At 51.0% G+C, this 14,616-nt stretch overlaps 1 protein-coding gene across 4 annotated transcripts in view; it reads right to left on the bottom strand.

The window, feature by feature from the left end:
• Positions 1-1,725: 1,725 nt before the first annotated feature.
• The window catches only part of SGPL1 (sphingosine-1-phosphate lyase 1), a 96,671-nt gene continuing 83,780 nt past the window's right edge, over positions 1,726-14,616 (bottom strand). For all 4 annotated transcript variants that reach the window (XM_007478193.3, XM_056799252.1, XM_007478194.3 and 1 more), the window contains 8 exons: positions 13,945-14,033; positions 12,043-12,148; positions 10,983-11,081; positions 8,193-8,342; positions 6,486-6,724; positions 4,498-4,644; positions 3,635-3,755; positions 1,726-3,416 (listed from right to left, as the gene is read on the bottom strand). In XM_007478193.3, the coding sequence (XP_007478255.1) occupies positions 3,279-3,416; positions 3,635-3,755; positions 4,498-4,644; positions 6,486-6,724; positions 8,193-8,342; positions 10,983-11,081; positions 12,043-12,148; positions 13,945-14,033 (1,089 nt within the window). In that variant the 3' untranslated portion in view covers positions 1,726-3,278. The remainder of the gene's footprint in view (positions 3,417-3,634; positions 3,756-4,497; positions 4,645-6,485; positions 6,725-8,192; positions 8,343-10,982; positions 11,082-12,042; positions 12,149-13,944; positions 14,034-14,616) is intronic.

The following is a 14,616-nucleotide window of genomic DNA, read 5'->3' as shown; positions in this document are numbered from 1 at the left end:
CCTTCTTCCCCCCAACTCCACCTGAAGCCCGTTTTCCTGGGATAGGAGTCCCAGGATACTGAGAAGGGCGATGGGAAATGCCCAGTGGGAGGGCATGTGAGCACGTGGGGCAGATGGTGGCATTAGATTCTTCTAGTGAGGTAACAGGACTTAAAAATAAACAAGGCTATTCTACAATGAACCTAAATAAGAAGGATGGGCCTGGAGAGAGAGGAAAAGTGTTTCCTGTTGAGTCTCAAGAGGAAGTCAGTGTAGTCTGAGCCTAGGCCTGGGTGATGAGGCCAAAAGGCATCCCCCACACCTCTGTTCCTCTTCTTTTCTCCCTCCATACAATGCCCCTGGGCCACGGATTCAATGACCATCTCTAGGCTGAGGATTCTCAAGTCTTCTTTTCCTGCCCCGACCTCTCTGCCAACCCCCAATCTCCCCTCTCTGATATCTCAAACTGGATTCCAGAAGACAAACCTGAGATTCTTCTCTTCTCTCCCCTCCCCACATTTCTAAATTCCTTCTTCCTAGCAAGGTAAAAGTCCTCTGAGGTTCCCAAGCTCACAATCCAGGTCCCATTATCCTCTCCCAACCCCACATATTCAGTGTTGGCCTGGCCTGGCCATGTTAACCTCTCCCCTCGACTCCGCCTTGCATCTCTCCCTACCCAGCTGTCCAAGTCATCTTCCTCCAGCGTAGGTCGGATCCTGTCACTCCTCCTCCCAATATTAACTGCGCTGTTTCCCCATCACCTCCTCCATCAAGTATTTGGCATTCAAGGCCCTCCCCACCTCTACGATCCTCTTACACTTCACAGAACAGTGACACACCAGACGGCTTTCCCCTTCTTTCACCCGAGAGTTCCGGCTCTCCTGGACTCAGACATGTTCCCTCGATGGTCCTCTAGGGCTGGAGTTCCCTCCCTCCTTATCTCTGCTTGGCAGTCGGGCTCCGGCTAAAACCTGCCTCCTTCAAGGAACCTTTTGTGGTTCCCTTTGAATGGTGGTCACCGCTAGTGCCTTCCCTCTCCTGGCTGCGCGGTATGGCTTCTCTGCACAGAGCTATCAGCGCTCTCGAGCAGACCCAGCAAGCGCCTAGCCCGGTGCCTGGCCCACAGGAGGTGCTGACTGTCTGCCAGGGGACTGCTTTACGGTCAGATAAAGGCTTCCACAGGGCCTCGTTCCCCCTCCAGGAAGCGCTTCCCTTCTGACACCCCCGACGTGCCAGTCCTCCCCTGGGCCCCGGCTGCCTCTGCCTCAGGCGAGGATCTCCTGGATCTTCTTCCTCAGGGTGCCATCCCCAAACAAGGAAGGGTTCATGGCGGGAGTCAAAGCTATTCTGAAGCCAACACAAGGGGCATCTGGAGGGGTTGAAGCCCAACTAAAAAGATGGTTGGCCCGAGGGGTGCCCAGTTTTCAGGATGCCACAAGGCCCTGCTCAAAGCCCCCATCCCCACCCCCCACCCCTACCCGGCGCAGAGGGAAACAGAGAGCCCAATGGAGACGGCGCTGTCCCACAGCCTTAGACTGGAGCCATTCCAGACCCTCGGATGTGGGCCGTCGATGGTCCTCTAGGGCTAGGTCCTCTAGTCCCTCTAGGACTCGTCTGTCACCTCAGTCCTTCCTTCCTGTTGCAGGGGGTGAACGTGCATGCCAATCCCTAGAGAGGGCCCCTTCCCAACAGCCCCGCCCAGGCTCCCTCCCGCGGCACCGGGGCACAAAGCACTCTTGCACGGTGGAAGTTCTAGAAGTTTAATGGTTTCTCAAGGTTAGGGCCGCCACTTGGCAGGGGGAGTACCGTCCCTTTTCTGAGGACAGCCAGAGGAGAGGAGGGGGAGCCAGTCGGCAGCACCGCGCTCCCATGGCTACTTCTCTACTGGCAAGAGAAAGAAGACACAAGACAGAACCAAAAGCAGAGCCACCGAGCGGCCGCCTCTCACCCCCACGGTTCAGCCACAGTGCGTGGAAGGACAAGGGGGGCCTGGAGAACCAGCCTGGAATGGGGACGGCATCCGTGTGGAAAACTGTGCCCCCGGGGCGGAGCAGGGCTCAGAGCTGGCGGCCGCCGTGGAGCTCAGCTCGGAGGGGCTCCATCCCCGGGCGGGAGGTACAGGAGACGGCAAACACCATCTCAGAACTCCGTGGCGTGGGAGGTGCACGCGCTCTCCTTCCCCACTGGCAGCCCGGGGAGGTTATGTCCGAGGATAGGCCGGACACTCCGGGATCCCCACCGGAGAGGCCCACGGGAAGGGCCATCTAGCTTGGTCCTAACGGTTCCCAGGCCCGAAGGATAGGAAAAGAAATCAGGAGATCCACTTGTCGAGGGCCCGGGCTCTGGAGCGGCTGCTCCGTATCCCAGAAAGGCACGTGGCTGAGAAATGAGAAAGCGGGACGGCTCCGGGAGAGCGGGACAGACGCAGGGTGGCTGTGCTGGCGCCGCGCCGCCCGAGCCCCAGGACGGCCCCCCATCCCTGGGAGCCCTTTTAGCCAGGGGTGAAAGAGAGAGCCTAACTCACAGCCGGAGGCGCAGCTGCCAGGAGCCCCCCGGGGAGCAGAGCAAGGTCTGGGGCATGAACTAGGCCCGGGATGGGATCCCACCTCCTCCTGCAGAACAGCTGGAAGAAGTCAAGGCAAATGGGTGAATGCCCTTTAGAAGGTGCCTTCAAGTCGTCAGGATCCTAACTCGTACCAGTTTGAGGCCGCGTCCCTTGAAGCGAAGGGACAAGGGTTTGGGGGGAGAACAGAGGTCAGGGCTTGGCCTCTTCCCCGTCGCGATCCCCCTCCCTGATCAGCAGGCCGGGGACCGCGAGGGGGCCTCTGGGGCCCAGGCGGAGAGAGAAGTCAGGCCGCTCTCCCCTTGGCGGGACGGCCTTCGTGCTAGTTGGAAACAGAAGCCGCCATCAGCCCTGAGGAAGGAGGAGGAAGACGGCCAAACAAAACCTCCACACTCTGCTGAGGAGGAGAAAGAAAGCGGCGCGTGAGGCCGCCCCAGGGAGGGCAGACGGGGTGCCAGCCACACGCTGATTGGAGGAGGTGAAGGGGTACCCAGTGAAAGGCCTAGGAATGGAGGAAAATGGGGACGCGATCATCAAAGGAGGAAATCCTTCCGTTATCTTCAAATTAAAAGCAACCCTGGGGCCCGGAGGAGGGTAAAAGGAGGGGAGCCCCCCAATCCAGATGCCTGGGCGTCGCTCTTCCAGTGCAATGTGCGCCGCTGCTCCGGGTCAGAGTGGCCTGTTCCCTCGCGAGATCGGCCCAGGCCTGCGCCTGGCAAGGCCACCCCGGCCGGGATCAGTGGGGCTTGGGGGAGCCGTTCTTGGGACTGCCCGGAGGGGCGTCGGTGACGTAGAGACTGTCCAAGAAGGCTTCTGTCAGTTCCGCTACCATCTTCCTGTCAGACACGGTCTGGGACATGCCATAGATGGCGCCCTGCGAACCCAAGCAAGGGGAGATGCTGCAGAGCGCCCTCGCCTGTGCCCCGGGCCAGCCCCAGGGGCCCTCCCTGGGCCCGCCACGCTCACTGCTCCCACGACCAGCGCCACCAAGTCCACTGGGGGTCCTCCATCCCAAACGAGGCCCCCTGAACCCAGGACCCCGTTGGCCCCCGCCCCCCACCAGCTCCCTGAGAAGGAAGGAAGGGCTCATACCAGGCCTGTGGTCCTGGCCTTGGGGTTCTTCATGATCTGCGTGACGGACTCCCGGACATCCTTCAGAAACTGCATGGAGACCTTGGGGCGCGTGTGGAGCATCGTGATGCAGATGTGGATGCTGAGGGCGAGGAGGAGAGAGGCCTGAGGCCGGGCCAGAGAGAGAGGAGGAGAGAGGCCAGAGGCCTGAGGCCAGGCCGGGTCAGCACAGAGAGGGAGGAGGAGAGAGAGGGAGGAGGAGAGAGGCCTGAGGCCTGAGGCCCGGCCAGAGAGGGAAGAGGAGAGAGGCCAGAGGCCGGGCCAGAGAGGGAGGAGGAGAGAGGCCAGAGGCCTGAGGCCAGGCCGGGTCAGCACAGAGAGGGAGGAGGAGAGAGGCCTGAGGAGAGAGGGCTGAGGAGCTCCCATCTCTAGGCCCAAGTCTATGCCCTGAGCCCCTGGCTGCCCCCATCTTAAGTTTAGCGAGTGTGTGCCAGCACCTACACATCCACCTCTGCCTACACTCCCACACAGCCCCCCTCCACATGGCTGCAGGCTCTGGAAGGTCGGTGTCTGGCCTCCCCTTGGCACCAGACAAGAGGTCTGAGCTCGCTTTCTTCTATGCGGGGCTCCACGGAGCCAGGGTTCACCTTTCCAGCCTCGGGCTGTCGGCGGCTGGCCTCCGTGTGCTTTCAGCACATTTGCTCTTTGGACTTATTTCCCAGGGTGCACTGCAGGTACTCAAAGACCACGATACTGTACGTGACGATGCTGACATCTATTTTAGGCCTATTTTAGGGCCCAATCAGACCCCCACTTGCCAGGCCACAGAGGCTGTGCCGGAGCCCTTGGATGAGGAGAGGAAGCCAGACCAGTCGTGGACTTACCTGGATGGGAATTGCAAAATATTCAAGTTCCAACCCTTGGCAGTCATGAGATTAGAAAGACGAAAAATGTCGAAGTCCCGAGACCCGAGGGCGATGACGGACAGCTGGGGGTTGCCGAAGACAAAGATGCCTTTGATTTTTTCCAGCCTTAGAAAAAGAAGAGAGAACAAGGATCCATGTATAACCCAGCGGAGTGGCTGGTCAGCTCCGGGAGGGGGAGGAACCATGGGAAATGTCTAGAGAAATAAATAAACGCCTTCTAAAAAGAGAGAGAGAAGTGGGGGGTCACATTGGCCCCTCCTGTCATCGGCTATAAGCGGCGACCCGCAGAGTGAACGTACTTGATAAGGCGGGTGGCTTCTGGCCGAGCTCTGCAGCCTACAAGCCGCTCATGAGTCCCAGGCCTCCATCCTCTTCTAGCAGGTTTCGGCAATGAACAGACAGACCTCCCTATGGAGCCCAGAGCATTCAAAAGCCTCAGCCTGCATCAGACTTCACGGGCAGCGGGGCCAACGGCTCAGCCCAAGGGAGGACGGGGTTCCAAAGGGCCAGTCTCCCTAGTCTCCCTGCCCCGAGGCCTGGCGGCAGGAGCCACTCTAATGTCTGCCTTGGATGCCCCTCCCTCACTGCGGGTCGCTTGCTCTAGCCCCTGGGGCCCTCTCGTTCACTTTCCTCAGTTATCGTTCTGACCCCCCACTTTACAGGAATTGCAAATGGAAAGAGGGAAACAGGAGAGCCACTGGAGATTCCGGGGTGGAAGAGAATGAAGAAAGCACCTCAAATCACCAAAAGAAACCGCACAGGGTGTCCCAAGACAAAAATCACGTATCTGCTAGGAATGCTGCTGCTGCTGCTGCTGCTGGAGAGTGAGGACGGGGGCTAGAGAGGGGCTGAAATCCCCCGTCCGCCAGGACCTGGCTGTCTGACGGGGGGCCGAGGGGGCGGTGGAGAGCCTACGCTGAGTGCTGACACACAGACATCAGCGTCCACCTTTAAAGCACAGAGCACAAATGCCACCCTCAAATAACGAAAGAGCTGACTCTCTTTTCCAGGCTTTTCTATATGGAGAAATGCACAAGCAGACCGCTGGGAAAGCGCTAAGACCTATCCTCGGCGCCGTGGTTCCGTGGTTCCAGGGAAATGAGGATGAAGCACGTTCTCCACCTCCTGCCAGAGAGGCGCCGTATTCAGGGTGCAGAAGGAACTATCTAGTCTCTGAACACAGCCACTGAGGGAACGTTTTTCGCTTGACTGTCTATTTGTGAGGTGGAATCCGTCTTTCTTTGTATTTTTCCCCTTGGGGCGGGGTGTTCAAAGAAAAATATCAACTTCTGCTCATTCAAAAATAACTAATAAACACCAAACATAAGAGAAACTTGCTCGGGGTCACACAAGTCGGAAGACCCAGTCAGAGCCCCAGCTCTGCCACCCACTGACCCGGATGCCCTGGACAAGCTGCCGGCTCTCCAGCGGTCTCCGTGTCCCCAAGTGACAAATGAGAGGACTGGACTAGACCCCCTCCAAAGTCCTCCCGGCTCTCCGTCGGTGACGCTCTGAGGCTAAGCCGAGGCCGGCCCCACTACCCAGTGTCGGCAGTATGTTGTCAAGCATCCCTACGGAGAAAAAAGCCGCCATCTAAAGCGGTGTACACGGAAGGCCCCGGAGGAGGAATTGGCGGGGTAAGTCAAGGTTCCTTCTGAGGGACAGGCCTAACAAACAAGGAGTGTGTCGCCCCTTAGCCGGCTCCTGCCTCTGCCCGTCGCCCCACGCGCCTCAGCCCTCTGGCTACGTGTGCACTAGAAGCTGCCCTCAGATGGGCCCAGAGCAGCCTGGGCCGGAGAGGACTCCTCCCCAGCCCATGGCTCCCTCTGAGGGAAGGCCGGGAAAAGCCCCAAGGGCAGAGCCAGCTGTTCTGGGGGGAAGCAGGTCCCTGGGGCGAGGAAGGAGAGGAAGAGCAGAGAGCTGCGGGCAGGCGCAGGACCACGTACTCGGACTTGAGGAAGCGGGCGGTCCTGATGATGCTCTTGGTGGCCTCCACGTAGCCGTTGAGGCCCACGTGCATCAGGGTGGCCCAGCAGGCTGCGATGATGCCTCCAGGCCGCGATCCTGCCATGCTGGGGGACGCGTAGATCCCCCCCGGCCAGTCAGGGCTCACGAAGAACTGGTAGTGCCGGTATTCCTTGTTCTTGTACATCAGCACCGACGAGCCTTTGGGTGCATATCCGTACTGGAGGAGAGACAGCGGAGAGAAGGGCATGAACATGTGCAAATCCAAGTCGGGAGCCCCGCATCTCGCTCTTCTCTGAACTCCCTTTCATTGCCCCAACCAAATGCTCCATTTAATAACAACTTTAGGCATTTCATGTTGGCTTAACTGCAATCCACATTCAATTAAAATCCAGCCAGACTGCAGAGATGGTTTTTCTTTGTTTAGTCTTTTTAATTTCATCAACATGTATTCAAAATAATAGGCTATAAGGTCAAAATGGAAAAAGCAAAGGGCCTGGAGTCAGAAGTCTTGTAGATGAATCCCTGCCACCTACCAACACTTTCCAGCTGGATGACCCTGGAGGAATCACTTGACCCCCATTGCCAAGCCTTTACCACTCTTCTGCCTTGGAACCAATACTTAGTATTAATTCTAAGGCAGGTTAGGGGTTTTTAAATATAAAATTTAAATTATGAGAAATTCCCATGGGAAAGTGTGGAGTTCAAATGCCAGGAGCAAAAGCTCATAGCTTGCTCCATGCACAGCTCTCTTCCTGCCAAGAAGTTTACTTTTTTGTTTGGTATTTCAACTGTGAAGGAATATGACAATGATCTCAATCACTGGAGAAAGGAACGTCACAGAGCAAAAAGTCCAATAATCGCTTTTGTTTGGCTAAGAATCTATATGATTTCCTTAGAGCAAATCTGCCTTCCTAGTTTAATCCATTCTTTGAGCAGACCCCGGCTGGGTGGTGGAGAAATCTATGGAAGTTTTTCTAAGTGGTGAGAAAGCAGCAGACGAGGATCAAAAAAAAAAAACCAACCACTGTTGAGCATTTACACACCAAAAACCTGCAGTCCTCTGTACGCTACTTTAGCTGACATTCTGAAAATGCAGCCCAAGCTAGTGAAATACCAGCAAGACAAAAAGGGGATCCCACCTTTGGTCCTGCTAAAATATGTGGCCCAAGGATGCCCAAGGGGTGGATCATGCCACTTCCGGCTACCATCCACATCTTCATACACAGATCCCCATAATCTCAATCATTTTCAGGGAAATAAGAAATAGCTTTTTTCCTATAAAAAGCCTGGACACTCCTCCTATGATAGAACTCATAGATCATAACATAGATCAAGATTCCTACAGTTAGAAAAATTTTCTTAATTAATCAATTTAATAAAATTAAAATAAATAGAATTTAAAAAAAAAGATTCCTACAGTTACAGAGGCAAAGAAAAATCAGCAGGGTAATGGATTCTGATTGGCTACTTTGGGCCATTTCATTGAACCATGCAATGACCTCTGGACCACCCGGACACATTGCCTTGGTGGGAGCTAAGAACCAAGTCACATTTCCAGAACAGGAGACGGCTTAGAGCTGGGAAATATTGGCTAGACGTAGAGTAGATGACATTTGCTTCTAGTCACAGCAGTCACATAGTGACCGCTATCTTAGCAGTCATTTTTTCTCTCCATGTTGTCTTACCTTATGCGTATCTGCTGAAATGCTGGTCACTCCATTTACCCGGAAATCAAATAGAAGATCTAGTGGGTATCCAGCTTTCTGCATGAAGACAATGAGGAAGCCCCCCAAACAGGCATCTACATGGAGAGGGACTTTATACCTGAGAGCCAGCTGTACCGAGAGAACAAAGAACAAAGGAAATCATTACTGATGCCAAGACAAACCCAATGATGGAGCAGAGCAGGAAAGGTGGACCTGACACAAAGTTATTCTGAATTCATGTCTTGTGCAAAAAAGAAATGAACATGGGAAATGCCCCAGGATCTCTCCAGCGGTTCACACAAAGGCATAGTATTTTGTAAAACAAAATCTTCCTTTTTATTACACCTCATTCATCCTTTAATTTTATTCATGTTTCCCATTCTTTTTCCAACTCCCTCTCCTTTGCGGTACAGACTTCTGCTTATCCACTCCATTTTGTGATTGAATTTTCCCCATTCTTCCTCTCCCTGCTCCTCCAATGTATTCCTCTTACCCATCCTTTCCATTCTTCTTTTAATACCATCAAATATAACATAATTATTCCCATGTCCTCTAATTAAACTCCCTCTATGACCCTTGATGATAGAATTTTTTTAATTAATTTGTTTGTTACATTATGGTTCCCAGGTATCTCCCTCCCCACTCTAGAGAAGGCATCATTTGAATACATACATATTTTTATGAATATATTTATAAAGAGAGAGACACATATATGTGGAGGTAGACATTCATACTTAATCTTCAAACAATATTCCTGTTGCTGTATTAGTGTTCTCTTGGTTCTACTCATTTTGGTTTTTTTATTGAGAATACTGGGAAATCCTCTATTTCATGAAAGATCCATTTTTACCCCCTCCTGTATTATACACTGTTTTGGTTGCAAGGCTCATTCTTTTCCCTTCTAAAATATATTCTAATTTCTCCACTCCTTCATAGTGGTGGTTACTAAATCTTGTGTGATCCTAACACTGGCTCCTCTTTGCTTAAATATTTTCTATCTACTTAGAGTAAAATTTTTTGGCCTAGGAACTCCAAATTTGAGGTATGATATATCCGAGAGTTTTAATTTTGGAGTTTCTTTAAGAAAATGACTAGTGTATTCTTTCCATTTCTGCTTTGTCCTCTGTTTCAGATAGTCTAATAATTCTTAAATTGGCTCTCTTTGATCTGTTTCCCAGGTTAGTTGTTTTTGCTATAAAATACCAAAGATTTTCTTCTATTTTTTGTCATTTGAACTTCTTTTTAATTAATTAATTTTTAATATTTCTTGATTAGTCATTAGCTTCTATTTGGTTTGTTCTCATTTTCCAGGAGTTCTTTTTGGGAGTGTGGTTTTTGTACCTCTTTTTTCCAAGCGGTTAATTCCCTTTCTATACCTTTTTTTCCATAGCTCTCATTCCTATTCCCATTTTTTCCCTCTACCACTCTCACGTGGTTTCAAAAATTATTTTGAGCTCTTTTTTAAACTCTTCTGAGAATGCTAATTTGGACTTGTGTTCAAGTTGCATTTTCTTTAAGGTTTTGTTTTTCATTGTTTTGGAGTCATTGTCTTCTTCAGGGTTGTATTTTGAGATTCCCTGTCTTCCTAGCAGCTCTTTATGGTAGAATTCTTTTACTGTTTCCTCGTTCTTTCAACCTGCTTCTTGACTTTATTTAGACTTTATCCAGTGCTGGTCTCTATGTACTTCTCAGAGAAACATCGGTTCCCTTCTTTCCTTCTGCTGCTTTCACCTGCCTGCAAGCTTTCAGTGCCCCCAAAATGATGTGATCAGGGTAAAGTCTGCTCACTGCTCTCCTGATCTGGGCTTTCCTAGTTCCTAACCCAGAACTGGTTCTGTTGACTTGTTCCAGTCAAGAGTTTCCTTAGACTGCTGCCAGACTCAGTCTCTGTAGATCCTGAACGAATGAATGGCAGGCCCCATGTTGGTCTGATTACTGCCACTTCTGTTCTGGGCTGGGGCTAGGCCCGAGTCCCTGCTCTGCTCCTGGGATCAGAACCACCTGGCTCCTGCTTGCTTCAGAACTTGTTCCTTCCTCAGGATACAGCCCGAGTGTGACACTCCTCTGTGGGCTCCTCTTCAGGCAGGATCTGTGGCCTACCACTGGGCAGTGAGTGAGTTCCAGAGAGAAACAGTTTCTAACCAGTTCAGTGATTTCTTTCTGCCTGGTGCCCAGTCTTGGCTCTCTCTCAATCCTTGGACATTGGAATGATCCTCTCATAGCACATTCCTGGCCAGACCTTGTCCCGAAGGCCATTAGACCATTCTGTCTTCCTAAACCACCCTGGGCTGGAAAAATGTTTCCCTGGGATTTTTTTCCTGGATTTCCTAATCAGAATTTAGTTAGATGTGCTTTCCTTCTCTTTGTGGGAAGGTTTGCAGCCAGGCTGTATTTCTTCCTGATACTCTATCCCTGTCTGACATGCAAGTTGTTGAATTCTTTAAATAAGCACCGTATGAGCACGTCCCTGCAACAGGATTTGGGAGGAAAAGAGCAGCCTCGATCCAGTGTGGAAACAAAGGTCCTGACGTCTTGGAGAGTTGAGGCTTCCCATTTTTGTGTGACGATGGTAGAATCTTACACCCATCCACAGCCATCAACCCCTCCATCACCCATCCGAAGCGCACGACTAGAGCCCTCTGGTACTGGTCTGGCTGAGCCCCACCGGTGCCTGCTGCTATCCACCTTGTCCAAGCAACCAATGTTCTCTTATAGTCCCAGTGAAGACCCTTCCTGTCACTTCTAACAGTCCACGATCCCCATGAGTACCTTGGCCACTTCGGGAACGGGATCAATTACCCCATGGGGGAACTGAGGCGTGGAGCAGACGAGCATCGCAGTGTTCCTGGAAATGGCTCTTCTCATGGCCTGGAGATTTAAAGAGAAGTGAGGAAGATGAGAATAGCGACAACGTGTCATTGTTTTCCTCACAGCCAAGAAGGCTCCGAGCCACCAGGTCAACGTTCCGAGCTCCCGGCTCCAGCTCCCCTGCCTGGGAAGGAAGGACTCCTAGACTCTGCCAGAATACAAGCAGGAGGAGAAGACCGAGGTGAGAAAAGGAAGGAAACGAGCCCTTCCTGGTGGCTTTCAGCCCCGTGAGGGGAAGACGAGCATCTACATCTCGGGGCCTGGCACTACTGGGCACAGGACTCACCTCTCTGAACTCATTCTGAGTTCAGTCCATGAAGAGACTAGGATAATTCGGTGGCCAGGGTTTTCAATATTCTAACTACGATTACTGAAGATTTTATTAAATGCTTATTTGAAGAGAGGAAGGAAAAGGAAAAGACCTGAGATTTTATTGGTAAGAAATCTCCTCCAGTAACCCAGATAGGAGAAGGGAACAAACATTTATTAAACACCTACGATGTGCCAGGCACTGTGCAAATATTTTACAGTTATTATCTCGTATGATCCTTACAACAACCTTCTGAAATAGGAAATATTATTGTTCCCGGTTTATAGGTGAGGAAACTAAGGCAGGCAATGATTAAGTCACTTGCCCAGGGTCACACAGCTACAAAGAAGGTAAAGTTGGATTTGAATTCAGATCTTCCTAACTCCAAACCCAAGAAGCTACCCTCCTCTTCAACTTAGGGTTGACTAAAACACGGAGAGGTTGACTGACTTAACCAGGGTCACAAAGCCAGTATGTACTAGAGGCAGGACTTGAACTCAGGTCCTTCCTTGCCTCTGGGCCAGTTGTCTATCCCCTAGGACATACCACTTCTCACTGGAGTGTGACACTAGATGAAACAAGCCACATGGTTGCAATCTCCACCTTCTTACAAGGCAAGATGGTAGACAAGAGGATGACAAGGAAACCTACCTTGACATCCACCTCCATATTCTTTTTCAGTGCGACGCGTATCAGCCGCATCCCAAAATAATGGGCTGCCTTCTCAAATGCGGCATGGACACTGACAGGAGCCACGCTGCAAGACAGAATCATGAGTTCAAAACTGGCAGGGCCTTGCGGTCCAGGTCAGACCCCTCATTTATAGATGAAGCACCTCAGGCCCAGAATGGTTGCTCTATGATTTGCCCAGAGCCATACAACTAATAAATGTCTAAAGCTGAATTTAAAACCCAGGTTTTCTTGACTCCAAGTCCAGAACTCTATCCACTTATCAAAGGAGGAGAAGAATCGGGTCAACACAAGGCAAAAGAAAGAGTATATTACCAGCAGAACTAATAACCAACTTGAACAATAACTTTTTTTAGTCCCCTTCCTCATCATTCTGGGAATAACACATTGGTGACACTATTATAAGAACTAGAAAGTAAACCCATCATAGGAGATCCAAGAACATGAGTCTAATAAAGAAGTAAAATGAGAAATTAGAGTCTCCTTTTGCTTTAAAAAAAAATCTCTCACTGATACACCGTGGCACAATCAAATGTGATGGACTTCTCTACTAGCAGCAATGAAATGATCCAGGACAATTCTAAGGGACTTATGAGAAAGATGCTATCCGCATCCAGAAAAAGAACTGTGGGAGCAGAAACCCAGAAGAAAAACAACTGCTTGATCACATGGTTCGATGAGGATATGATCAGAGATGTAGACGATAACCCTAGTGCAAATATCAATAATATGGAAATAGGTCTTGATCAATTACACATGTAAAACCCAGTGGAACTGAGCATTGGCTATATGGGGGGGGGGGGGACAGGAAGAACATGAATCATGGAATCATGGAAAAATATTCTAAATCAATTAATTAAATAAATAAAGTTATTTTTTTAAAAATCTCTCAATCAAATGGGATCAACATTTCAAACAGTATTGACAGAGGAAATTGAACAAGTTCTGGTCTTCTTTTTCAGACTTATCTGAATTAACTCTTGGCATCCCCTATCTTAGAAACAACGAGGAGTCTCCCTCAATACAAGCCACCAAACTATGCTTCTTAAGCATCCAAGTCCAAAAGATGCATGTGTACCCAATGAAGGGAGGGATAGTTCCAGCTAACTCTCAAGCATCACTTAGGCAGTCAATCATGTGAAATCCTAGTTCTTGGTCTCTAGTCCTGCAAAATAGTGACACAGCCAGAAGATGCCCCATAAAATCAAAAGCCAAAAAAAAGTCAGTCCACTGGGTGGCAGCAGCTCCAGGCTCTAAAGAAAGACCAGAGAACAAAAGAGATGGATTGTTCTAGGCAAATGAGGGGCAGCTTGTGACTGGTATAGTCTGTCCTGAGGCAAAGTGAGAAGGAAAAAGAGGTTTTCCTTAATTGGTTGGAAGCTTATAACCCAACAGGAAGAAGTCAAAAGCATCCCAAAGAACATACTTTGCCATTTCACTTGTGAAACCCAGGGCCTTTAAGAGTCTGAGGCAGGGGCAGCTGGGTGGCTCAGTGGATGGGAGGTCCTGGGTTCAAATCTGACCTCAGACACTTCCCAGCTGTGTGACCCTGGGCAAGTCACTTGGCCTCCATTGCCCAGCCTTTACCCCTCTTCTACCTTGGAGCCAATACACAGTATTGATTCCAAGAGAGAAGGGAAGGGTTTAAAAAAAAAAGAGTCTAAGGCATAAGATGACAAGAAGTTCTTAAATTCCAAAGTAATCAAGCATCAGGTCAGACCCCAGGCTAGCCTGTTCGGTACGAAGGCTCAAGGATGAGAAGGGTCCCGGCTACCAGAAGAGACCACCGGGCCCATTGTGGGATTCTCACCACCTGGCCCTCTCCCCAGGGAAATACACCAACACTGGGGAGCAAATACATACATTTCTGGGAATTTGATGCCCTTTTCATAAGCCATGTCTCGATAGGCTTTGCAGGCCATCAGGATGCTCTCCGTCCCGCCTGATGTCACCTAAGAGGAAGAAGAGGCGTGAGCTGGGGAGGGAGCCGAGAGGAGCTCCCAGAATGCACGGGATGTTCCAGGCCCGGGACTACTGGGTTGGGTTTATCAGCCAAAGCAAACCTTCCTGCAAGAAAGAGGCCGAGGCAAATGGGGTAGCGCCGCCTCCTTTTGTTTTCTGACAGCCCAGGCACGGGGAGGCTCAGGTGAAAACCCTGACTCAGAGCCCTGCCAGTTCTGCAGCAGGAGCAGGCTCTCGAGGCTGTCCCTCCGGCAGCCTCAGTTTCCTCATCTGCACAGATGAGCCGCATAGAGGGATGCGTGTGCGTTCTGCGGTGGAAACCCACCTGTCTTACCCATTTACAACTCACAAGGCCCCGCTCACACACAAAGCCGCTTGCTCCAGGAAGCCCACCAGCCCGGGTGGGAAATATTAAATTGGGGGTCAATATGATAAGAGGAAGAGCCCCTCCGCCGTGGGTGTCGCAGACGCTCCAGAAAGCCTGGCTCGGCCGGGAGGGCTCTGGACGCCGTTCATCTAAAACAGGAACGTCGGAATCGCCGGGGGAAAAGGGCTCCAGATACGTCTGTGATT

Source organism: Monodelphis domestica, chromosome 1, assembly GCF_027887165.1.
Source record: "Monodelphis domestica isolate mMonDom1 chromosome 1, mMonDom1.pri, whole genome shotgun sequence".
In the NCBI taxonomy this organism is placed as follows: domain Eukaryota; kingdom Metazoa; phylum Chordata; class Mammalia; order Didelphimorphia; family Didelphidae; genus Monodelphis; species Monodelphis domestica.
The sequence above is the reverse complement of the archived record's forward strand: the minus strand, read 5'-3'. Positions and strand labels throughout refer to the sequence as shown.